The 25,882-nt window shown below is 28.4% G+C and overlaps 1 protein-coding gene across 2 annotated transcripts; it reads left to right on the forward strand.

The window, feature by feature from the left end:
- Nucleotides 1-14: 14 nt before the first annotated feature.
- Nucleotides 15-25,838, forward strand: LOC129981106 (LIM and senescent cell antigen-like-containing domain protein 1). Of its 2 annotated transcripts, none has more exons than XM_056091782.1 (10): nt 15-225; nt 18,474-18,581; nt 18,670-18,715; nt 20,152-20,339; nt 21,248-21,319; nt 22,038-22,115; nt 22,217-22,367; nt 23,464-23,605; nt 24,261-24,336; nt 25,339-25,836. In XM_056091782.1, the coding sequence occupies exons 2-10, from the start codon at nt 18,478-18,480 to the stop codon at nt 25,460-25,462; spliced, it is 981 nt and encodes a 326-aa protein (XP_055947757.1). In that variant the 5' UTR covers nt 15-225; nt 18,474-18,477; the 3' UTR covers nt 25,463-25,836. The 2 variants fall into 2 exon arrangements, with proteins under 2 accessions (XP_055947757.1, XP_055947756.1); XM_056091781.1 differs by lacking the exon at nt 15-225 and adding an exon at nt 17,126-17,402 and having other exon boundaries at nt 25,339-25,838.
- Nucleotides 25,839-25,882: the final 44 nt, after the last annotated feature.

A 25,882-nucleotide genomic window follows, 5' to 3' on the forward strand; every position in this document is an offset into this window, starting at 1 on the left:
ATTTAATTTCAACGAAAATTGTGATATCTTTGATTTAATTAACTTTTGAAAAACTTCTGTTTGTATTTCCTTATTTGTCAATGCAAGTTAGTGGGTCGCACCTATTCGAGTAGGCGTAGTCATAGTACGTAAACATCAATAACTTTGGTGAATGAATATTGTGAGATAGCGAAAGTGTTTGAAAATCTTTTGACAGATAACTGTGTAGAGGTTGAGATTACCTAGGTGAGTCTTCAACTTTTATCTATATCTGTAAATTATCTTATCTGTGTACAGAGCGGTGGTTTTAAATTTCCTATTATTTGTGTGTATTTAATTTTTTGTCCATGAAATCTCGCATATGGGTGGTGTGTGTCGCAAACCACGCCGTCTTATTGTTTAGAAAATAGAATTTTTGATCGCAAAACCTTCATCTTATGAAATTTTGTCTGAATTATTTTATAATATGGCGAGTAAAACTTAAAGAAGTAGTTCGTCTGGACTGAAAATTTCTAATTTAATTTGAAACATTTATTTTTCTGATCATTGGCTAATAATAATCCACTTAGAGATCATAATGATAGAAGCGCAACTTATTATCTTTCCATTCCATTTCGTTGGAATTTCGATCAGATTTTTGTTTAATTCGTTATAAGATATTATATATATATATATAAATGTATAATTGAATGTCCTAGAGGTTTTTTTTTTAAGTGTTTTGCTAAAAAATGTTATGAAGTTTCATCCCATTTATCCTTTTACACCATATAATAAATATAATTTATGATAGCCTTTTTATTATTTTGAAAAAGTCAATTTAAAAATATTTTTAGTCTGAAATATATTGAAATTACACTTTTCAAACATTTTTATGAATACAATAAAAAATTATCATTTTTTAAACTGATTCAATTTTTTTTTTTTTTTTTTTTTTTGTAAAAAAAAAGTTAAAATATATCTTAAATTTTGTAACTGTTTTTTTCTTTCACTTTTGTATTAAAAGTATTACTTTTGTTTATATAAAAGACAGCAGTGTGTTTCCATTAAAATGTGGAAATCTTTCAGGACTGCATAATTTATTAATATCATATAAATTTATTTGTATGTTAAATAGATAAATTTGTTGCATGTAAATGCTTATGTATATCTAAATATTTATTTTAAGTAAAGTATCATTGCAGTTTTTATCTCTTATTTATATTTCTTCACAATATTTTCCAAAATTACCTAATTCTTTGTATAATGACCTCCAAATTATCATGTTTGAATGTTAAGGCTGTTCTGTAAGCTTTAGCAGTCATCGTTCAAATTTAATGGTTCATTATCTAAGGCTGTGCTAATATTATTATTATGGCATCACTTAAAATGTCATTTTCTGTTCCATTAAAAATTGGCTCACAGTTGATGAATGTGGCAGATTTTAATCTTATCATTTAATAACTAAAAAATACCATTTAAAAATTTTTTTAATTATAAATTTTTAATTAAATATTAAAAATATGTACAGAATTATGCAAAATGAGAAATTTAATAACTAGATCCTAATGTTCTTTTTTATATATACATATGCAATGTTATAAATCTCTTAATTGTAATGTTTTCTCTATCTAATTGCATGCTTTTCATTTTGGAAATATATTGTCATATTGATTGAAATAATAGTCTATTGAACATTTGAGTTATTTATGCATTATTCAAAATTTTATGTCAATTTATAACATGTGAATAAATTTTGGATTATAAATTTAAAGAGTTTAATGCACAAACCTGCTCTCATGTTGGAGGTTAAGTTATAAAGAATTTTTTAATTCACATGCAAACATTAGTGTACAGTTGTATAAGTTATTTATTAATCAGAAACAAACAAAAAAATTCTATATATATTTTTAATTCTATTTTTCAGAAATATAGAATAATATATAACTTAAGAAAGAAAAAAAAAATCTTACAGATTTTAAAATAGTGTGGATTAAAAAAATTTTAATATAACTTTTTTAATTTTTTATCAATTTATTTGTTTATAATTTTTTACATTTTGAAACAATAAATTATTTTATTTGTTTCATTTATTTCATTTGTTTTTCACACTCGGATTGCACTTTTCATCTTTATGAATATTTTTCATTTAGATAAAAGGTTTCCAAATTTTCAGGAAGAAAAACATTTTACATAATTCTACTGTTGTCATTAATCTTAAAAATTTGAACTGACAAAAAAAAAGTTTCTTATGGCAAGGAATTTTAATGAATATGCAAATGTTTTCATTTATTTTCAAGTAAATAGAAAAAGGTTAATGAAGAGGAAACAATGGTAAGGTTACCCTTGTAATTTACTGGTATTGCAATTATATTCATAAAATAAACAAAAGTATAGTGGTGAAGCAACTGGAGGAGAAGGGTGAGGCAGGGCACGTCACGGAGATAAAATATTAGTGCTTTCATGTCACTTTTTGAAATGCAATATAGTTATATGAAAAAGATGTATCATTCTCTAGACCCCCACTATCCTTCTCTCAACCCCTGGTACTAACTGAGAGTGTAAAAAAATCATATTATACCCTGTTGACTGTTGTCCTTGCTACTCCACTACAAAAGTAAATATCTGCTTTTGCAGTATCTTTTCTGGCTATATAGAAAAGGTTTATATACTCTTCAAGATTCTATTATGAACTTATTATTTTAATTTTTTTTTTTATGATTTGTCTGATCTATATGCAAAATTTTTAATTGTAAGCTCTACAGCATATATTCTGTCGTGGTAAATACTTTGTCTTATTAAATAATTTTTCCATTAATTTAATTAATTAAAAAAATATTCTTGTTAGAAATTTGTTGCCAATAAGGTCATCAGAGTGATGTCATATTAAACACTGTAAATATTTATTACTGTGAATGCATTTAAATGCATAATTTTAATGTTATTCAAACCTTTAATATAGTAAGAGTTCCATTGTAATAAAGTAACGTTTTTTGTTTTTATTTTTCTTTTGGATGTTAAAGTAATTTTTTTTCTTATGGAAGATCTACTTTTTTTAAAGTAAATTTTAGATTTGTTCTTTGCAGTTAGTTGGCAATTGAAAGAAACGCAATTCGTCACTGCTATATCAAAATATCACTCGGCAAAAACCGATTTATGCAAAACATTCGAAATTTTCAAAATACGAGCGATCTACAGCATTTTGTGAGAATAATCACACACGTTTAACAATTTAAGAATAGATGTGTCTATAGAAATGTATTGAACCATTAGAATAATTGGGGAAATTTGACCTGCAACACTTCGATATAGCGGTGACTGTATAAAAATTGTTAAGAATTCTGACGTAAGTGTAAGATAAAGAAAACGGAAATGAGTAAAAGCAAGTTGATAAAAAGAGTGAATAATTAAAAGGCTTTGCTCGTCGCTGTAGTTGGATTTCGTTCCTTTTTGGAAATTTGTGGTTTCGCATTCTGATTTCATTCAGTGCTCCGGCTTTTATGAGGTAGCAAGCATTAAATCGAAATCTGACAAATGTCAGTACCATGTTGAATGTAATTCAAAGTGATTCAGTTGCTAACATTATCTTGTAAAATATAAATCGAAATCTGACAAATGTCAGTACCATGTTGAATGTAATTCAAAGTGATTCAGTTGCTAACATTATCTTGTAAAATATAAATTCACAAAACTAAATTAAATGCTTTTCCTCGATCAGTCGGGCGGAATAAGTTGTCAGAAATGCATGAACATTATTCGGATTTTATTAAAAGAAATTATCAGTACACTGGATTATGGAACGCTTTTTTAAAACTTTCTTTCATTAATAATCGGACATGAAGGCTGCTGAATCAGAAAACAATATGAAATCCGTACTATGCTATTTAAAGTTCAGAGTAGCCAATTTAGTAAATGAATTTTGAAAAAAAAAATATTAAAAAAGAATAAATTTAGTGTTTCTCACACTAAATTTATTCACCTCATTTTCTGTTAATGACGTCATAATCATGTGATGAGCGTAAGTTCCAGGTAATCTAGCTGCGCCTTTGAGTTCTGTTATAATCTTATTTCAAAATAATTATTATAATGATTCAGTTCGCATTTAAACATAAATTTGTTATTGTATTTTTTAAATTATATTAGTCATATATTTTTTTGGTTTTCTCGAAAACATTAAAAATTCATTGACTTATTTTTATATTGAATGACTTATTTTAATGGCAAAATTTTAAAATAATTCGAATATTGAAAGAGAAAAAAAGAAACGAAGCCATCAGAGATATTGAGAGAGTAAAGTAGAAAGTTTTTATATATTAACTTTATAGACTAAGCTTTAAAAGTTTAATCTTTTATTTTACACAGTAACGATGATGCACTTCTTTTTTCACCAGCGCTATCTAAACAATTTCCACATTTTTGTGGAAATCAATTGATTAAATTTTCCGACGTAAGAAATTCCCCCATCCTCTTTTATATTTGATTTTGATAATAAATTATTCGAAAAAACTGAAGATATTGAACTATAGTTTCTGCGAAAATATATTTTCAAGATGTCAGATCTTTTCAATAACGGTTTAAATGTATTAACTAATAATTTTCGAAAACTATCGTAATTTATCGATGAAAAAAAAATATAAGAATGTTTTTAACCAACTTTTTTTAAGAGAATAAAACAAATGAATTTATTATCAAAAGTTATTGGCTAACATAATAACTTTTCGACGTAATCGCCGTGAACTGCTAAATAGGGAGTGAGCGGCATGCATGTCGATTAAAATATGCTATTAGTGTACTATTACATATTATTAGTCTGTTGGCCAAATAAATAAAATACAAATTCTATGAATTATACTGTTAATGTATCTGTGAGGTGTGTGAATGTGCCCCCTGTAAAAAGGGGTTTGCAAGCGAATGTGTGTGAGTTCTTCATATGAGCTAGAAGTCAGACTTCTGCCCTCGGGTGCTCGGGGGTCTTTACCCTCAGAAGCTACTGCACCCCCTTTCCGTGGTAACGCGGACAGGACATCATCATCATACTATTAATGACATAATTAGTGAGGTTCCTATCGGTTTCATTACTTGCACTTCGTTAATATAGTATTTATAACCAACGGAAGTAGTCTCCCAAAATTTTCTCGCATTCTCTTTAATAAAGGTGTTATTCCAAAGAACGTTTTGCATGGCATTGGCGTACATTAGTTACGAAATATTTTTACTAAATCTATCGGTTGATCCTGGGCGAGCTTTTTCGGCGATTATTCCTGGCAGACGTTAATAGTATCTGAAAATCAAATTTGTGTTTTACACATGTTTTCCTACCTATTGAAACAATAATTTGACCCAAAACTACACTTGAAGTCACAAAATTCTACACCATATTTGATATATTTAAATTATTGCCTTTTGGAGCTATCGTGTGTACATACTTCTGAAAGTTCAGACCAATAATTTAATAGTGAAATAGTTATCAAATTGTGATCCTAAACCTCTTTGTGGTTTTTGTTCTTAATTTGATAGATATTAATGTATAAAACAATTCAGCCTTTTAACTTAACCCTTTAAAGGGCCATTTTTTTCTAGTCATATTAGGTTAAAATATTTTTAGGCTTGAAATTAGAATAAGAAAAGGGATTCATTTAGCTTATTAGATAAATTTAATTTTATTAATTAATTAGGTTAATTAATAATTAAGTAACAAATCAAGACACATCATTTTGTGTAAGATAAAGAACTAAAGCCTCTAAGTTTCTGTCTTTCTAAAAAAAATTTGTCAGAATTGTTGCCAACCTACATAAATTCATACAAAGATTGATAAATTTGGTGATAAGCGTACTTCCCACGGCCCTAGAAAGGGTTAAAACATTTTTGGTTTATCTTTGTCACTGAAAGACATTTTACAAAATGTGTTTTTTGAACTCCGAGATGTCTAAAACAAGGAGAATCAAAATCTCGAGTTCGAATTTTTTGACGATTACGATACTTTCTTCACACTCCGTATCCAAAAAAATAATGAAAATAATGTCATTGCATAATAAATATAAATAATATATTTTTAAATTAAATATTTTAATGTCAAGTCAAAAATTGAATTGGCCAGTTTATTAAAACAGAGACCACATAATGTGCCCCACGTAGGGCTTCAAGTTGCTGAAATCCGTCACTAAATTTGGTCATTTGTAATATCAGGTTCATTGGCATGAAGGTGCGGATAGTATATTGGACCCGAATTCGATAGCAGTGAACCATCCGATCTTCTCTTCGAAGAACGTAACCGTCAATAATGTGAAATGAATCTGTTGAAATTCCTCATTAACTTTTTTTCATAAAAGTGCAACTTTTCTTTACCAACCTAGTGGGTGAAAGCATCCATGTTCAGAACTTGCTCTTTAAATGTTTTATGATTCAATCAAAAGATGCACTGAGAATTTATTATTTTAAAAGAAGTAGGAAATTTCTCTAGATTTATTTTGAAAAGTTATATTTGAGATGATATTTCGCGAATCCATTTTATTTTAATGAGATTCGTGAATCTGAATATGTTTAATAAAATTAATTCATTAATTATAATGTAAAGATAACTTTGATTATATTAGTCGTCATTTGCAGAAATTAAATATTGACAAAATTATTAAATATTTTAAAATCCAACACCAAATTATCATGAACAAAATCTTTCTGCCATCAATATAATTTTACTTCATAAAGAAAGAAATATTAAAAAAAAAAAAAAATAGTGTTTTTAAATCGTTCGTGTCCTAAAATATCAGTAAATCCAAAAACGTTAACTTTTAATGTACATTTTTTTTATTATTATTATTTCTTTAAAAAAAAAAAGTCATGCTGTATAGTTTTCCAAAGATATTCTTTAAGTAGAAGAATGTGTATTGCATTTAAGGTTTGCGGACAGATTGTATTATATTCATTACAAATTATTTTTCAAATTTATTTTCTTTCATACAAAGTGATGTCAAGATTTATTTTTTCCAGCATTTCAGGATTATAAATCTAATAATCAGACAAATTATCCCCTCCCCCTTTTTTCCTGATTATCAATAACAATTCACTTAATTAAACTAAGGTTATTTTCCACTTCCCACTTTATAATTCATTAACTATAGCCACACCGTTAACAGGCAAATCAAATTGTTATAATTTATTACTCATCTTTGGCAACAATTTCGTTCACCAGGATCAGTGGTTACTAAAATTTTCATTCAAACAGTTTATGTAACTTGCTCTTAATGGTTCTTTCAGCAAAATATATTTTAAACTTCAAATTTTAATAGACTTATATTATTTTAGAAACCTTGTGTGTTTCTATTTATAGTGCTATTTATTTCCCTAATTTTCTAGCAGCATCTTGATACTTCTGATCATTTCACAGGTAAAAGCAGCACTTAAAAATGAAAGACTTCAAATAATTACTTGATTAGAAATCAAACCTTAATTGTAAAAAGTTCATTACAAGTTGCACGCCATTGTTATTAAAAGTATGCCAGGTGTTGAAAATTCTTACTTTGCTCACGATATTAAATAGAACTCCTCTTTCTTAACTTTCGGGATGAGAGAGGGAATCATATTATAAACGAAAAAATGCAAGTACCTTGGTTAATTTTTAATTAATTTTAATTCTATTTAAACTTTTTTAAAAGGTCGCAAATTTTTACTCTCTAAAGTATATGTGCCAAATTTGACAGCTCTAGATCAAATAATATGGGCTGCTCAGCACTAATACACATAGCCCTTTCAGCATTCACACTTTTTTACTTTGTCACATAAGTAGTATAATGGAAGTACAGTAACCGTTCAAAATATTCGAACTCGAGATTTTGAGAGATTTCCCTGAGTTTTATAAAACATTTTGGAAAATATCTATGTGTATGTGACAAAGATAACTCAAAAAGCTTTGAGCTAGATGGTTGAAATTTGCTATACGGTTTTTACACTAAATTTGCAGATTTTTATCAAATTCTGAGTAAAATCTGTACAGAAGTCTGCCGATCCGACTGTTCGAATGTAAGTCACTACGATAAATGTAAAAATAAGAGAGTTTGATAGATAAAATTCGATATACAGATTTAACATGTATAGTGTAGAAATCTGTCAGTTTGAGCCATATCCGAAAGCGGGTTGACTGTCTGTCTGTCTGTACTTTCAGAAACATATAAATGCGATAATTCAAAAACGCAAAGATTTAAATAGATCAAATTTGGTATGGAATTTTGTGACTACAAGGGCAGCTTTTTTGTCGAATTTTTATTTCATTCGGTTGGGAAAAACGTATCTGAAATACAGATTCGATTTTTGGATACTATTAACCCATACCAGGGTAATCATAATCAAATAACTCGTCAAAAATGTCACGATAGATTCAGTAAAAATGCTATGTTCACGCCCAAGGTTAATATTTCGTAACTATTCTACATCAGTTCTATGCAAGGTGTTCTCTGGGCTAACGCATTTATTAGCGAGTATGCGAAAAAATGTTGGGGTGACAGTTCCCGCTGGTTTTTAATTATAAGTACAGATTGATGAATAAATTGAATAAGCACGCATTTCAAATCTTTAAAACATAGTTTCTCTTGACTTTGCCATGTACTAACTCAATTTTATGCTTCATGATATAATAAATAAAATTGAATGAATTTTGGATGTCTTCTTTCTTTTCGATTGGGTCCAAAATTTGATAGAAATATGCAAACCGACAAAAGGTCAGCCGTTTTGGTGCAAATTTGTTACCTATCCATTACTTTTTAAAGAAATTTTATCCAGCTGGATATGTGCCTGTTTCAAGCGCACTTGTAGATGGACTGACAATAGATGAAATCTATCAATATTAGCTTACTATTGGCAAATCTTATCTAAAATTCGAAGTCTAATATTTTAGTGTATAGGCCGTAAATTAGATTTCATGCTTATCTTTTTTTTTTTTTTTTTTTTTTTTAGTTGTGGTGTTCACAGGCTTACAGACAATCAAAATTCTTAAAGTGGATTTTTTTCAGATTTGTTCAAAATCTGATAAGTAGAAATTCATCAAAGTCATCAAGCTGAATTTTATGATGATTGGCTTTTTCTCTTTATATACTTCTTCTATGAGTATTAAAAACTGATCATCTGATTTTTTTTCTGCACGTTCAGTAGATTTAGTGAATTCTTGAGGACCGGGATAGCCTGATTGGTAGGGCGTTGGATTCACATCCCTTCGGTTGTGAATTCGAACCCACCAGCCGAAGACTCTCCGTGTGTGGTGGTGGCTGGCACACGTATAAATCGGTCGTGGTTACAAAGTCCTCCATGTCAAGAGTAATACCACGGGGGGTACGGGATCAGAGGTGATCTTTCTGGTTTAGGTCTAAATTACGATCTGTGGTTGAATGAATGAAGTCCGCCCCGTAAAAAGGGTTGTATCGCGTAAGTAGCTAAGTCGTACTCTTCGCCTTAGATGGCGCTACTGAAAAAACAAGAGACGCAAAAATTTCGGCTTACATTCGTGAACTTAGTCAGCGGACTTGTCTATGACAAGTGTCATCAGAAACAACAACAACAGTGAATTCTTAATTGTCATAAATCTAACACATTCCATCCTTTTCATCTAAAACCTATTCAAGTTAAACCCTTTCATAGAGAATAGACTGTTGATAGAGAATTTTTTGAAGTGTTGTTTCATTAAAAGTATTAATGACACGCGTGAAAAGAAAAGTGATCCTGAAATTTATGGTTCAATTTTACCGCATTTGTTGTTCTCTCGTTCTGCATTTTAAAAACTGAAACAAACGTGCTTTATTGATTAATTAGTTTATAAGCTTGTTTGTGTCGCTTCATCCTCTCATTTTAAGCGGGGCTACAAGAGTCCACTTTAAATATCCACTTCGAAGAATGAATTTTAAGTAGACTCTGGAAACATTCCTTTCTTTTAAGTATGGCTTCTGTATTTTACATAATTATACGTTTCAATAAATTAAAAAAAAGAATGAACAATGTGCGGTGTATGTAAATATTATTTACAAGATAGGTAACATCGAAATCGTGCTTTATGAAGAAGATTACTGCGTACTAAATTGTTAATTGCCACGGAATCAAACAAAACGTGAACAAGTACTTACCATAATCGTGTTTAATTTCTAAAAATTAGCTTAAATGTTCTTACTTTATATGTTAGTCAACAGTGCGTATTAATTAAAAATTAATTTTATCACTAGCGGTTTAATGGTATCTCTCTAAATGATCTGAAGATTATTTTTAATGTATTTTTCTGGTTAAATATGTATCAAATGAGTGAAAAACAAGGGATAGGAAATTTCAGAAGTATCTTAGTTTATTGGAATATATTCATAATATTTGTAGCGTCAAGAAATAAACGTTCATAGATGGCGCTAGACAACTAGCGCGAGTGTAATTAAAAGAGTGATGTAATTCGAATGTTGGCTCTTGGAGAAGGAGTTACTGAGCAGAGTAACTCGAACGAATCTGCAATAAATTTGTTGTTAAGTTTTCTATTTGCCTATTTATTCAAAGCACTCACGAACCAGCCACGACAATATTCTTCACTAAACAGAGTATAATTTCTGATTAATAGACTTTATTGCGTTAATATAAAACTTTTATTAATATTAAAAATCATATTCTTGAAAATACTTGAATTTATTTACTTAATACAAATATAATATGGAAAATGCTGAGTTCTATCTTATCGACTTTTTATGTTAATTGTCTGAAAGCACACACACACACACAAAAAAAAAACAAAAAAAAACAGTAAAACTTTTTTTTAAAAATCAAAATACGTTATCTTATGGAGTATCGAATTATCTAAAATATTTTTTAATGTTTTTATTATTATTATTATTATTGCATACATCCTTAAATGGATGGACAAAATCCACTTCTCAATTCAATAAAACGAAAAGCATTTCAAATTTAACAGTAAACAATTAGTTTTTAAAAGTTTCCTGATTATAAATTTTCAAAAGTAAAAATATTTCGAACTATAGACTTTCCGAATTTAAAAAAGAATTCAGTAGCTTCTGAAAACTTCCTATTGTGGCAATGAAACATTTTTAAAAGCTTCAATGTTTCCCTATTTTCTGAACAAAACTAATTAATCATTTCACAACTTTTTTTTAATTTAATATTACGTATATTCCTTAGAATGTTTCTTTAAAAAAATAGTTTTGAATGAAAGCTACAGTATAATAACTGCAAAAAACTATTATTTCTTGGTTCGTGCTTTTTTATATACCATTATAAAAATATCATTCCCATTTTGTAATTTGCTGTGCATTTTTTGTTAATCTTCTCCATGTCCTTGTTTGGACCTTGGATGAATCTTGTAGAAATTAGTTACTGATATCATTATTTTTTTCCTAAAGCTAAAGCATACTTATTTCCGTTGCGGTTGCAGTTCATGAAAGTGAGGTTTCAGTTTCTTACGTTATATGTGGCCGGTTGTTGCCTGTTATTTTGTTTAATAATCTAATTATCAATAAATCGTATGGAGAAAAGGTGCATTTTTGTATATTCGTATTAAACACAATTATGTTCCTGATGTTAAAGTCACGTACACACATAATGAAATGTTCCGATTTTGAATGTAAAAAAGGAATTTTCTGTTTATATTACGAATTTAGTAATATCAGATTTGCAGTAGCATATAATATGCTTTTATAGATAAGTATTATTGATAATTATCTTTAATAAATTAATGATTATAAACATGATAGAATGTTTGCTTTTGTCCCTCATGTAGCATCTACGGAGTTTTATTAAAATGAAAAATAAAACTATTGATCAGTTTAAAGAACTCTCTGTAGCTAGTAAAGATTTAGATTCAGTTCATAAACGAATGAAGTGTAATATTTCATAAAGAGGATGGGGAAAATGCTATTACATGTAAAATATATTATTTTATTGTAAGTGCTATTGGAGTATTTACTATTGCAATTATTATTATTGTAAGTGCTATTGGATATTTTATTATTGCAATGAAAATTATTTTTGTTGGCTCAAGTTTATATTTAATACAAAAGCAAATATCCAGCAAAGAAAAAAAAAAAACTCTTAACCCTTCAAGGCATAGTATAGCCATTTGATTACACATTATTTCAATTTATATGCTTCACATGATTGTCCCAAAGGGCAACAATGATTCTTTGGAAATTCTTTTTTTATAGACTTTTCGATAAGCATTTGTAGAAAAGACTGATATATGGCAATAGCGGCACTAGAATTAAATTTAAACTGGTAACTTGGGCAATTACCAAAATGGCTGTTTTATGAATAGGTCTACTAATTGTGTGTGTAATGATATCTCTTAATCTAATTTAAACTTAATTAATTTCAAAATTTTTATCTTAATTTAACTTATATTATCTCCATTTTAAAATGTTCTAGTATTTCCTGATCCAATTCCACCTTTTTTTATTTAATTAATTCTACACACACTCTATAAAAATGCTTACTTATGCAAGTTCTCACGCTCCGAGTGAAAGCATAAAAATCCTTAATGTTTGCAACATTCTTTTAAAAATACTTAAACGCCCTTACTTAAATCGACTGGTGGAAATACCTATCAGAATCTCATAATATAAAATCACTGGTGAAAAAATACTTCAGGCTCTACCTCTCTCTCTTTTTGTTTTCGTTGTGTCGCGATGTAAACGGACGTATTTCTGACCACTTATTCTTTGTACCCAAATTATGCCTCCCGGGATGGAATAAATTTAATTTTAAAATGCAGAAATGTCTTCTATTCGGCTACGAATCTGCTAAAAATGTTTAACATATATGTTAAACATTGCGTTGTAAAAAATATATTGGTAAAAAATGACTTTTATTTTTGTTACAGAATTGTTATAATGGGTTGTATCGCTAAGACATGGTTTTAATTCATATTCCATCCATTTAGCACATTAAATTTTTCAAATAAGAAAATAATTTGAATTTTTTAAAATAATTTTCCCAAGTAATATGCATTTACTCAAAATTCATATATATTGTTAAAAAAAAAAAGAAGTCATGCATCTTAGGGTTAAGTCGGTAAAATGTAAGTGAAAATTATCCTAACTTTTATTTCATAAAAATTCTAAGAATGATTTGAAAAATGACTTTTAATAAAACCCAAATCTAGTTCGGAAATTTAAAGATTTTAAACTTACGAACACACTTCTCTTTAAACATCTCGCTAATTATGTTTTACATCCATTTTATTTTTGTCTATTGGTATAAATTATGTCTATTATGTATATTTGCATTTAAAAAAATCACCTCAGAATATAATCCAAAACAACCAGTTACAAAATAATTATTTTTGGAATTGAAATTTTGCATTTCAAGTATGATTTGCAAATTCATTATCATTCATTTTACTGATGAAATAGCTTATCGAAATATTCTTTAGTCGAGCAAGCTTCAAGAGCTCACGCATCAGTAAAATTTTTTTATATATATTTTTATTTATTTTTAAGTTGCCGGTGACTGCCTCCGAAATAAAGCATTGTCCCTTTTGGCCCGAACTGCCGCTACTGCAGGTGTGTTCATTTTTCTGGGAGATCTATATCTAGCTTACCACTTGAACCACTTCGCAAGTGCGAGCTAATTCTGTACTCCCCCTTTTTCCTGTTTCCAGTATAGCCGTTTTATCTATTTTCTTTCCTACTTGGTATATTTTTAATATGTTCAAATATGTTTTCTTAATCGATTGTTCATGTTATTAAAAAGTGTGCAAAATTGATTGTTTTCCGACTTTTTTTTTATATTATCAAACTTATTTTTAATGAATTACGAATCAAATTCAAACCTGTAATTTACAACTGAATCAGTGAAACAAAAAAAATATTATAACCAGCTGGAATGGTCACGCTAAAACTGTTTCGCGTCTTCTCTAGTATAGATATTACTCCAGAGAACGCCTTCCATAGTAGTACTTAAAAATTTGTAAATTTGAATATCATAAACTTAATTATAAAAATTAGTTTTAACTTAAAACTGTAAATGGATGTCTTCTTTTGTATTCCTTTTAGTCAGTACAAAAAGTATAAAAGGAAATATTTCAAATATCTTCCCAAACATTAACCGTGCTTTTAATATTTAACCGTAATGCTATAAAACCATAACTCACAGATTTACGGTTTTAGACATTTGGATTTTATAAACATTCCATATTTTGATTTTATTATAAATTGATACAAATATTTTATTTCAAGAATGTGGCGCAGCTTAGCAAAAGATGGCTTTAGTGCCATAAAAAACACACTCAACTCAAATCTCTTCCTTTAAAATTTATCTCTAATTTAACACTTTGCACTCGGAAAAAGTAATTCGATGCATAATTATTCACTTAATACACAGGTTTGTTTATTGCCCCAAAAAATATATAATTGCTTTAAGGTGAATTTCCTTGAAAAAATAATCTACATCTTTTTACCATTCTGTAGGCGTTTTTAGCAATCAAATTTGAAAAATAAATAAAACGTCAAAATGATGCACTGTCTTGAATGGTTAGTGAGTGGCACCATGCGCATACAAAGGGTTAAAATTTCTCTTTTATCAGAGACCATTTTTTGAATGATTCTCAAAAATCATGCTTGTTTTTGAAATATGCCTAATATTCCTAAATGATATTCTTTTAATATCTTGATTATTAAAAAAAAAGTAATCATTGTTTAATTGTTTTGTGCGAGAAATATACCGAATGAAATAAAAACCGTAGCTCTTTTTCAAATGCAGATTTTTTTTAAAAAAAATGTTGCGATTTTTTTTACATTAGATAATGAGACCCTCGGGGGGGGCACCTCGAAATGAGGATGAGATGCTTCCGGCATGGTGGTTGGATCTCGCCACCCTGGAGGGTACACTAATAGGTGGGGGATCTGGCTCCTCCCATCGATGACGGGACGTACTTCCTTCGGGGAGGGTTGTACCGTGGCCGGTGTCGGCCCTTAGGACTCAACCACAGTTCCCGCCAATTGCTGTTGCGGCGGTCCGGTCATTCAGTCCTATGGTTTAAATCCGTATGCCTTAGGCCGGGTCGGAGAGTTAGATGGTTGACTTACATTAGATAATGATAAATGAACCAGTGGAGGACAAATTCGATACTTGTTCTATTCTCATTTAGAATCCTCCGGTGCTAATCTTTTTCATTTAAATCATCGGTGAATATTAAGTAAGCTGTGGTGGATCGTCTGAAGTTTCAACTTTCAAACAAAATATCATTGATAAGTTGTAATCCAAATATGCGAAAAAGATATTTTTGGGAAGACATTCAACGATATCATTTAAAGGATTTTTTTCACACATTGAATCAATATATGTTCCAACATCGTTGTTGTTTTTTTGTTTTTTTCCCCCCTGATGTACTGCCGAAAATTCATTCCAAGCTGGATTTTCTATAATAAATGTGATTTCTTGATTCATTTAAATACATCTAACTCATTTAATTGTACAATGTTTAATGGAGGACGGAAGATTGAAGTTTAGTTTAGTTATATTAACATCCCGTTTGAAGCAACACGAGGGCTATTTTGGGACGGAACTCATAATTTTGAACCGCTGTCAGATGACGAGGACGACACCTGAGCTGGACGACCCTCAGGTGTTTAAGGAAAATATAAACTACGATGTTGAAAAATTCTTTTTTAGGTATGCATTTGTTAATCATTTGAGATTCAAATATAATTGAAAGTATTTCACATTTGTTTCATTCAGATGTAATAGACATTACTACAACTGCAAGTTAGCGAATGCTTTAGAACAAATACTCATTTTTGATGAGGGTGCTAAATCAAAGAATATCATTATCTTTATTATTTGTTATATTTTTGAGAGAGAGAGAGACATTTTGTAAAAAAGAGTTGAAACTTAGGCGATTATAATAATAGTTAACGATTGATAAACGAGTTGATTTCGGACTACATTTTAGTAACAAAGAAATTTTAAGTTCTTTAAATTCTGAGATTACGACATTTTCCTTTTGAATTTTCTTTACCTGAATGTATTAGTTATAGTGAATTAAATTTTATAATTAGTTTTTCCTTTTGAAAAAAAAAATCTTTTATCCGGTTTTAAAATTAAAAAAAAAAAAAAAGAGTAAAACTTGTCTTTTTTATGTTGATTTTGTTTTTACGAGCAAGATAATGGCATTTCTGATGCTATTTTATATTTTTCGTAAAGTAATTAATTACAAAGAACATAGTTTGTATTATTATTATTCGAGGTTTGATAAAGTTAAAAAGAGAGATTTTCTTCACTCAGATTTATTATTGAACCCTCGTTTATAGAAAATGTATATAGAACAAAAATGACAAATTCATATACACCTATGGCAATCAAAACAGCGCCCATGATTTCGTTCATAAGATGGAATATAAATAAAAAGCATTGCCGTTTCACTAATACATTGAAACTGTTATTAATAAATAACTATATGATTACTCGCGGTAGATTTATTGTTAAATAAGGGCCGCTGTGGCTTCAGTTCGAGACTCGATTCCACCGAAGAAACGCCATGTTAGCTGGTCTGATGCACGCTAAATCCATCGGGACCAAACGTCTTCCCGTTGGTGTGGTGTGAAAGTAATTATATGGAAAGATATTTCTATCAAAACAGTTATTGAGAATCAAGTGGGGAAAATGCTTTTTATCTTTTGTATTACATCTTTCCAAATTTTAATTTTGATAATAATGTTCAAATAACTGCAGTATATAACTTGTCCTTTTTCACATATTACTAAATAAATACTTTTTAGAAAAATCTTTTTTATTTCCCTAAAAAAAATTAACTATCAAGGCCATGTTAAAAAAAAAATATGTATTCACATAAAATAATTATAACGGGAAAGAATCTTGAATTCAGAAAAAAAAAATGTATTTCAAAAAATTCCCTACATTAAGCTTTGGTTGTCCCCAAACACGTTTTGCCTATATATAAATTCATTCTGTCAACACTTGCTGACTTAATCTCTTTAAACTTTGAACCTCGGCAAGCGAGATTCTAGAATTAGATTGTATATCATCAAATAGGAGCTGCACTTATTTGCATTCCAGTATTGATTGTTTTCTGCACTTTTATCATTTTAGTAAATTTTTCTTATCGAGTTTCAAAACGTCTTATCGTATCGTATACGGCTTACGCAAACAGAATTGTAATCGTTCTGCCTTGAGGGAAATCAAAGAGGAAAAATAGCTGCTTGTAGATTGCATCACCGTTATAATAAGTTCGGGAATGGCTGATCGGTAAGACAGCTGTGTCTACTGACCATCATCCCTCGCATTGTTTTTTTTTTGTTGTGAGTCACAATGTTAGGGCAACAGAACTTGAAGCTAAAGCCCCTTGAAGCCAGCCCACTGTACCAGAGAAGAAAACTCAGTGCTGCTGCCGAAAAAGAACCAGAAAGCTCAGATGTTGACCCGGATTATTCGGAGCTGGGAGCTCCCAGCGATCCAACAGGAATGTGAGTTGGTGAAGTTTCCATTTCTTTCCTAACTGCTAGCCTCCCACGCCTCTATGTGGAAGTTCTTCCATCAAAGACACCTGTTAAGGTGTTTTTTGTTGAAACACTGCAAAATATTTACATGCGAATGTAGGAGAATTCGGAAAGGGAAAAAAATAGGAGCATCCTGGTCCAGTCGTTTTTATTATTTATTTTATTTTTATATTGAAAATTTTGTGCTCTCCTGGATTTGGTTTTAAAACTTAAGCTTAAATTTCAAAACTGTATTTTTGAAGAAATTTAACTTACTTGTTCAATAAAAAACAAAATTTTGGATCAAAAGTCTGAATATTAATAATGTAGATAAGTAGGTATGCAGTTTGATATAAAGAAATTGATATTACTTTTTTGTTGATGAAAATCAAATATTGTATGAGTTTTTTTTTATAACTCATATATTATATTATTGTTAATAATAATAATTCGTGTGCCCTTTCTTTGGAAATGTCTTTTTTTCTCAATTTTTTGGGGACATTTTTGTAGTTTAGTAGAGTGGTACTGTATAGTGGTATAATGCATATTGTACCATAGTATACAATTCACAATGTATATTTTACAGTACAGTACAGTACACAGTATACAATGCACAGTGTGTATTATACCAATATACAGTCTTCAGTATACAATGTACACTGTGTGCAATTACAATATATACAGCATACAATGTATTAATGCACAGTGTGTATTATACCACTATACAGTGTACAATGTATTATGTATATTTAAAAAAAATTTTAATTGAAATGTAATTTTTTGAAATGATTACTTTATTTTATATATGAGTAAATTATGGTGAATAAACTTCAGATCTCTGCTGTTTATATACATCACCTTAAATTTGTATTTTTACTTTTCTAGATAATTTTATTTCATTCTGAAGTTTATGAATTATTTTACCTTATTAAATGTTGCTCTAAAATGGATTTCAATCCACTCTTGTGACATTCACATTCTCTTGTGATGGAACAGTGAATATTAAATCCAGTTTATCCAGTACATATAATTTTAAAACAATCCCTTTCTTTATTACAGTATTATGTCGTTGGGTGCAATGTTCTGTTCTAAGTGTGGGGAAGGTTTCGAACCCCATGAAAAGATAGTGAATTCTCATGGAGAAGTCTGGCACCAACAGTGTTTTGTGTAAGTCTTTAAATAAATTATTTTTTGAAAATGCTTCCTTTTTATCTATAATTGAACTGAACATTAAATTTCAAATTTGTAATTCCAGGTGCTGTCAATGTTTCAGGCCTTTTCCAGATGGAACTTTTTATGAAGTATGTTTTCATTTCCTGAAATGCATTTATATTTTTCATAGCTTCAAGAATATCATGACGCAATTATTCTTTAACATTTAATCATATTTTTTTTAAACCCATAATACCAATATATAAAGTTTGTCAAAAAAGTTTACCTTAATGAAAAATATTTATAAAATAACTGCTGACACAAATGAAGTGCTAGAGGCATCATTCTACCATGTAATTGCCAAATTGATTGAGGAATAATTGCTGGACCAGCTTAATTATATCCGCTTGGTAGAAATCTATATTCCGGTTTATGTAGCCACTACATGGTTGCTGTTTTGGTTTAGTTTTGATGTTTTAATTATAAAAACTTCATTATTTATGAGCATTGTTATTAATAAATTCTTTGTTTTACAAGAAACTGAATAAGAAGTTATAGTGCCTTCAAGCATAAATTTTGATTGCAATGTAGGACCTACCAATGTGATATAGAATGGTAATTTTATATTCATTGGTTGTTCCTCATAAACTTCAGCATTTTTACTGTACATTTTACATATAGAAACATTCTTAGGCCATGCAAAGTCTGTTACATTTTAACAAGAGTCAAATTTTCCATGAATTTTGACATTAATTAACTATAACTTTTCTGAAACAAAATGAAAATAGTTATGATAACTACACTGAAATAACTACCAATATTATCCCACTCAAAGGGGGGGGGGACATTGCTCATCAGAATTATTTGTTATGGTTAGCCTATCTGATCAGTCTACATATGTAATATCTTTTATGAGAAAAATAAATGCATTTTCTTTTATTGTTATTGAAAGAAAATGCTGTAAAGAAATAATTTATATCATCTAAGAAATCATAAAAATTTCTGAATGTTAAAATTCTTATAGTATAAGTAATAAGTATTATGAAGTATAATTTAATTACATACTTGAAACAGTATCTTCTGCTTCCTTGATCTAGAGAGAAAAATCTAAACATATTACAAGCTTTAATTGCTTTAAAAATAATTATCAAAAAATACTTTAATTATTTGGTAAAATGCAATCTATTATAAATAATGTACTGTGAAATGCATCTGTTGTTTGGGTATAGTTTGTGATTTTTATAAATACATAAAGTATTATTTGGCTCCTAATTATATGTGCATCCCTTGTAAATGTCTAATATTGGTTTTATAAAATCTAACTGTATAAAAGAATTTATCTTTCCTATTAAATAGTTAGGGGATTGTATGTGTGTGTGTGTGCTTTTTTTGTAATATTTTGTGTGGGTTTCTTATTTTTCCTCATCCTCTGACCATGATTCAAAATTACGAGGTCTGTCCCAAAATAGCTCTAGTGCTGCTTTAAAATGGGACATTAATATAATAAACTAAACCTATAGAAAAATAACCAATTGTGAAACAGTAAATAGACATTTAATTGTAATCATGTTTCTTACTTTTTCAGTTTGAAGGTCGGAAATATTGTAAACATGACTTCCATGTACTTTTCGCTCCATGTTGTGGAAAATGCAAGAACTTTGTTTTTGGAAGAGTCATCAAAGCCATGAATAATAACTGGCATCCTGAATGTTTTACTTGTGAATTATGCAACACAATGCTTGCAGATGAAGGTTTCATCAAAAATGCTGGAAGGTACTTAGAATTTTTATTTCCTAAATGCTTTGAATCAAATTTAGAGGTAAAAGTAATTGAATGGAAAGGAAAGAATTGACACTGAATTATGTCTGGAATAATCTTGACTAAACTCTAGATTTGTTTTACTCTTAAAACTTAATTAGAAAAGAAATAAATGGTTAAAATAATAGTTCTACTTCATAATTAACATGATATTTAGTAATTATTATCTTCTTTAAAATGTTTCAAAATAGAAGTAGGCTACTTGACACTTTTATTTAATTTGGTGTAATTTTTATCATTTGGTAAAAATTCAGTGGTTTTTTGGTTAAGAAAAGTTTTTTGTTAATGTGATTGTTTTGGTATTCATATTTGACTTTCTTTTAATGCCAATATCATGAATGGTTAATTTTTTTAAGGGGCATGTTCCATTTCTCCCCTTTCTAAATTCCAAGAATATTTTTCTATAAATTGGTTTTTTTTTTGTTTTTTTTTTTTCTTCTTCTTTTTTTTTTTTTTTTTTTTGAAAAAGACAAAATTTCATGCTTGCATGTATTTTTTTCATTGTTCATATGTTTGTTAGAATGTTTGTTTTTACTCATGTCTAAAAAAAATGAATTCTAGAAAATATAGCCACGAAAAAAAACCAGTTTCTGAAAAAAATAATTCTTAATCCTTCTCCCCCTTCTGCAAATGTAATATTCAGACATATATGTTATACAAGCATCTTTTACCTCTTTACATGAATAATGTTTTTGTATTTCCTATTCATAACATATTATATGAAATTAGAAAATGTTTTCATTGATTTACATAATATTTAAGATTATGCTTTTTTTACATGACAGTATACCCTTGTTTGTCATTGCTTACCATGTTGTTATTAAATAAATTAATGTTATAAATATTTTTTCTCTCTCTTTTAGGGCACTCTGTCATGAATGTAATGCACGAGAAAAGGCAGCTCAAAGTGGAAAGTATATATGCTACAAGTGTCAGTATGTATATATTTTTTTTTATTCTGCTCATTCCTATTAAATAAACATGTAAAATTTATAAATGATGTAATTGAATTGCATTATTTGGCAGATTAATGTAATTTATTTTAAAATCCATATTTTTTAAAAATATATTCTGATATTTAATTACAACAATATTTCATGTCAATGCATAAAATTGTCAGGCTTTTAATTTCTTCCCCTCCCTTCCCTCTTTTTTTTTTATTCCCCCATTAAGTAAACAGTTGTGTAGTTTCTCAATCAATTATTGAAAAAATTTAGAAAAATTTATTGTTTTTGTGAAATTTACATTTTTTTTTTTTTTTTTTTTTTTTTTTTTTTGTGAGAACATGGAGAAAGATTAATGATTAGCCATCCAATAATAAATATGTGCTACTGTATAAATACCATTTGGATATTCATTTTATATCAATTCCTTTTATTGATGATTACTTCTGTTTTTTTTTTAATTCAATCATTTGTTATTAAATATAAGAAGTATGCAGATTGTTAGTCTTTGGTTTCCTGTGGGCTTTTGAGTATTTTTATTTAAAAGATTTATAGGGAAATATTTATATAGTTATAAATTATTTAATTGTATATCTGCAAATTGAATATGCCCCTAATATTGCTTTATTTTTAAATTTTTTCTTTGTTCTAGTGCTGTCCCCTTTATTCTAAGCTAAGTCTGATTATTTCTTTTGTGTCATATTTGCAGTGCTGTCATTGATGAAGGAGTTCTGAAATTTCGAGGAGAACCGTACCATCCATATCACTTTAATTGCACAGCTTGTGGGTCAGTCTTTATTTTTTTTCTCCCATTTCACTTCATAATAATATTTTTCTGTATTTGGATTTTGAGCAATTGTTCATTGAGCATATATTTATCTTGTCTAGTATTGAGCTAAATGCTGATGCAAGAGAAGTTAAAGGCGAATTGTACTGTCTTCGTTGTCATGACAAAATGGGTATTCCTATTTGTGGAGCTTGTCGACGTCCAATTGAAGAACGAGTAGTAACCGCTCTGGGAAAGAATTGGCATGTTGAGGTATATGAAACTGTGATGTTTGCATAAGAATTGTTTGTTTTGTTTCATAGCCATGTATTATTTTGTCTTTTGATAAAATTGCTTATAATTTTCTTTGAAAAAAAATTAAATACTTTACTCAGCTTTTACATACTTGCTTTTTATCATTTTCATTCATTTACATGAATTTTGTTTAACTCCTCAAATTTCCTATGCTCATAATGTATTAAAATTGTCAATTTATATTTATTCAATTTTATGCTTCCTGAAATTTGTCATATAAAGAAGTTTAAATGGGGAAAAAAATCAAAATGAAATTGTGGCATAACCAAATGAAAATGCTTTTGACAGCCATCTGTCCAGGTTCCTTAATAATGGTGAATTTGAAGGATTAATAAAAGATATGGATTGCATATTTTGATAGGAAGAATTTATTTTGTTTTGTTTAAAATGATTATTTGTTAATATTGTAAATATTAGTCATTAAAATTTAAATATTTCTTGAAGGAAAAGAATGGATTTTTTTAAATATTTGATGGGTCCATATTCTTATTATGAAAGATAATTAAAAGAATCTATTATGTAATATTTTAACTACCTATTTATCTAATGGATAGGCAGAATTATAAAGTGAAAATAAATGTAGCAATTAATTTACATTATATATTTCAAACAATAACAATGAATAAGAATGAAAAACTCTGTAATATACATGTCAACCAGTTGCCATTAAAATGATTTAAAATAGTAATATTTATATTTTCATAACTTAGTTACAGTTGCAGAATAGTGAAAGTCTTGTATAAAATCGACAGTATAAATATAATAAAAAATATCAATCTTTGTCATTGAAAATATTTTTCCCAATTAGAATTATATGGCTGTCTTTAATAGTTTATAAATTGTCCCTTTAGTGAATAGGAATGATTTACTGAAATCATTTAACTCCCTGTATTCGAAATAAATCTTCATGTATTACGAACTTAAATCATATTGAAGTTTCAATATTTTAAATTGATTTTGCATTTATAATTTATTTACTATTTTTAAAAAATGACTAAATATTTTTTAAGTTAATCTGTATAAAATACTTAATTTGGTTTTAATAAATCTACAGCATTTTGTGTGTGCCAAATGTGAAAAACCTTTTCTTGGACATAGACATTATGAGAAGAAAGGGTTGGCTTATTGTGAAATACATTACCATCAATTATTTGGAAATCTCTGTTTTGTTTGCAACAATGTAATAGGAGGAGATGGTAAGTTTTTTCAATCATTCTGTTGTATTACTTTGCATTTTTATTTTTTTAAACTTTGTTATCATATAAACAATTTTAAAGCAAATTCACATTTTGTGCTTTTTTTTCCCCATTATCTATTAAAAGTCTTTTATTTGATTCCATTTGTTAATTTGATTAATTGAACAGCAATTTTACTCATATGCACTCTATATTCAAGATATTGCAATAGTATGATGCAAGCAGAAGTTATTGTTATTGTAAATTTAAGCGATTTTTTTTTTTTTTTTTTTGAATGGCAATTTTAATATGTGACCATTTGATTCAAAATATGTTTTAAGATACAAGTGTTTACAAAATCTTTTGAGAAATTAATATTTATTTGCATATTACATTATTTACTGGCCGTGGAATGTGTGAAATATTTATTTAAAAAAGAAAATGTTTAATGACCACAGAGCTTATATACTTTATTAAATTCTTCATATTCTTAAACAGAGTCATACTGCTAATATGAAAGCACATTTATTTCATTTCTGTTCTTTTAAAAGTTTAATCAAAGTTACTGTAGGAGTATTTATTCAACTTCATTTGCTATTGTTTACAAGCCAGTTAAGAAATATTGTAAATCTTACTGTGCCGCATTTTGATCATTGCTATTTTCCTGTATTTACAGTCTTTAGTGCTCTCAATAAAGCTTGGTGTGTTCATCATTTTGCATGCTATGTATGCGATCAGAAAATGAATCAGAAGTAAGTTATTTATTATATTATTCATTAATATAATGATTGTTAAAAAAATATTAATAAAATTTTACATAACATTTTAATGATTTGTATATATGTATAAAACAGAAAGTATGTGCATCTGTTTGTCTTTCAAAATAACTCCTCTGAAACAATGAACAATAGTGAAATGAATTTTGGATATACATTTCTGGAATAATTTAACTAGGCTATTTTCAACTTCAGAAAATAATTATTTATTAAGTTGTTAACCTTTAATGATCATAACATAATAATGCTTTATTAGGTATCTCATGTTAAAAAATCTAGCAACCAATAAGGGTTAAATAGCAAAAATCTAGCAAATCATTATCTTAAAGAACAAGCAACTACTTTCCTATTGCATTCATTAAATTAATAAGCAATTTTTCATTTAATTTTCATTGAGGTGTGAGATGTGTAAAATCATATATTTATTGAATGCCATTTCTACTAAAGGAAAAGGGCTCAGGAAGGGAGAGGGAACATTATGCTTTTTCCAATTAAGTACACCACCACCAAAAGGAAGAGAATGATGTTTTGGATCACTGCAATAAAAAATATGGCATGAAAGAACATTTCTTATCGCCACAGCAACAATGAAAGCAAAAAATGTGATTGTAAGGGCTCAGGTTCGATGGCAAAAAGAAAAAATTAACTGCTACTTCGGTTAGCAGACAATATAAGTGTAAGCATCTAAAAGTCAGCAAATAATATGGAAGCTTACTTCCATGCTGATATTTTTTCCCCCTTCTTATTTAAGCTCAAGTTTTATTTAAAGGGTTATTATACCCTTTGTATTCAAGGATGTTTTTACCCTTTAAATTGCCACAACAAAATAAAATTGTTACTGAGAGTCACCTCTTGAATATAAAAAGTTAATACTTGAAAATATTTGAAATTTAATTTGAAAATGTTGGATTGAAAATGTTTTTATCTCAAGTCATATTGGATATTAATTCATTGTATAAATGCTCGTGTATTTTGCAGGACTAAGTTCTTTGAAGTGGATTTAAAACCAGTGTGCAAAAAATGCTATGACAAATTCCCAGCAGAATTTCGAAAAAGACTTAAAAAAGCTTATGAATCATCACCTAAGAAAATTATGACATAATTTTACCTTTGTAATAGTAGGAGTCTTTGAAGCTGTCTTTGAACTGCCAAAATTTTTAATGCTTATTAATTTGTCCTACAGTGCTTTATTTATTAATGTTTTTAGTGTTTAATATGTTTTGCTTGCAAGACTTATAGAGGAGATCTTTACCTCAAATGTAATATAGATTTTTATCTGGAATCAAAATGGTTGTACTTGTTTTCCTATAAAAGGTTGATGTGTTTCAAAGTCAGAGCAGTGATATTTTTATCAAAAGAGCATTAACTCATAGAGTTTTGATTAATGTACTGATATTGTGGTTACTAATTAAGATATCAAGATTATCTAAATTAAAAAATGAAATTTGAAAAAAAATTTAGCAAAATTATACTAGTATTCATAAAATTTCAATTTCATAAAGTATTAATTTTTTTTCTATGT

This window comes from Argiope bruennichi, chromosome 8, assembly GCF_947563725.1.
Source record: "Argiope bruennichi chromosome 8, qqArgBrue1.1, whole genome shotgun sequence".
Taxonomy (NCBI): domain Eukaryota; kingdom Metazoa; phylum Arthropoda; class Arachnida; order Araneae; family Araneidae; genus Argiope; species Argiope bruennichi.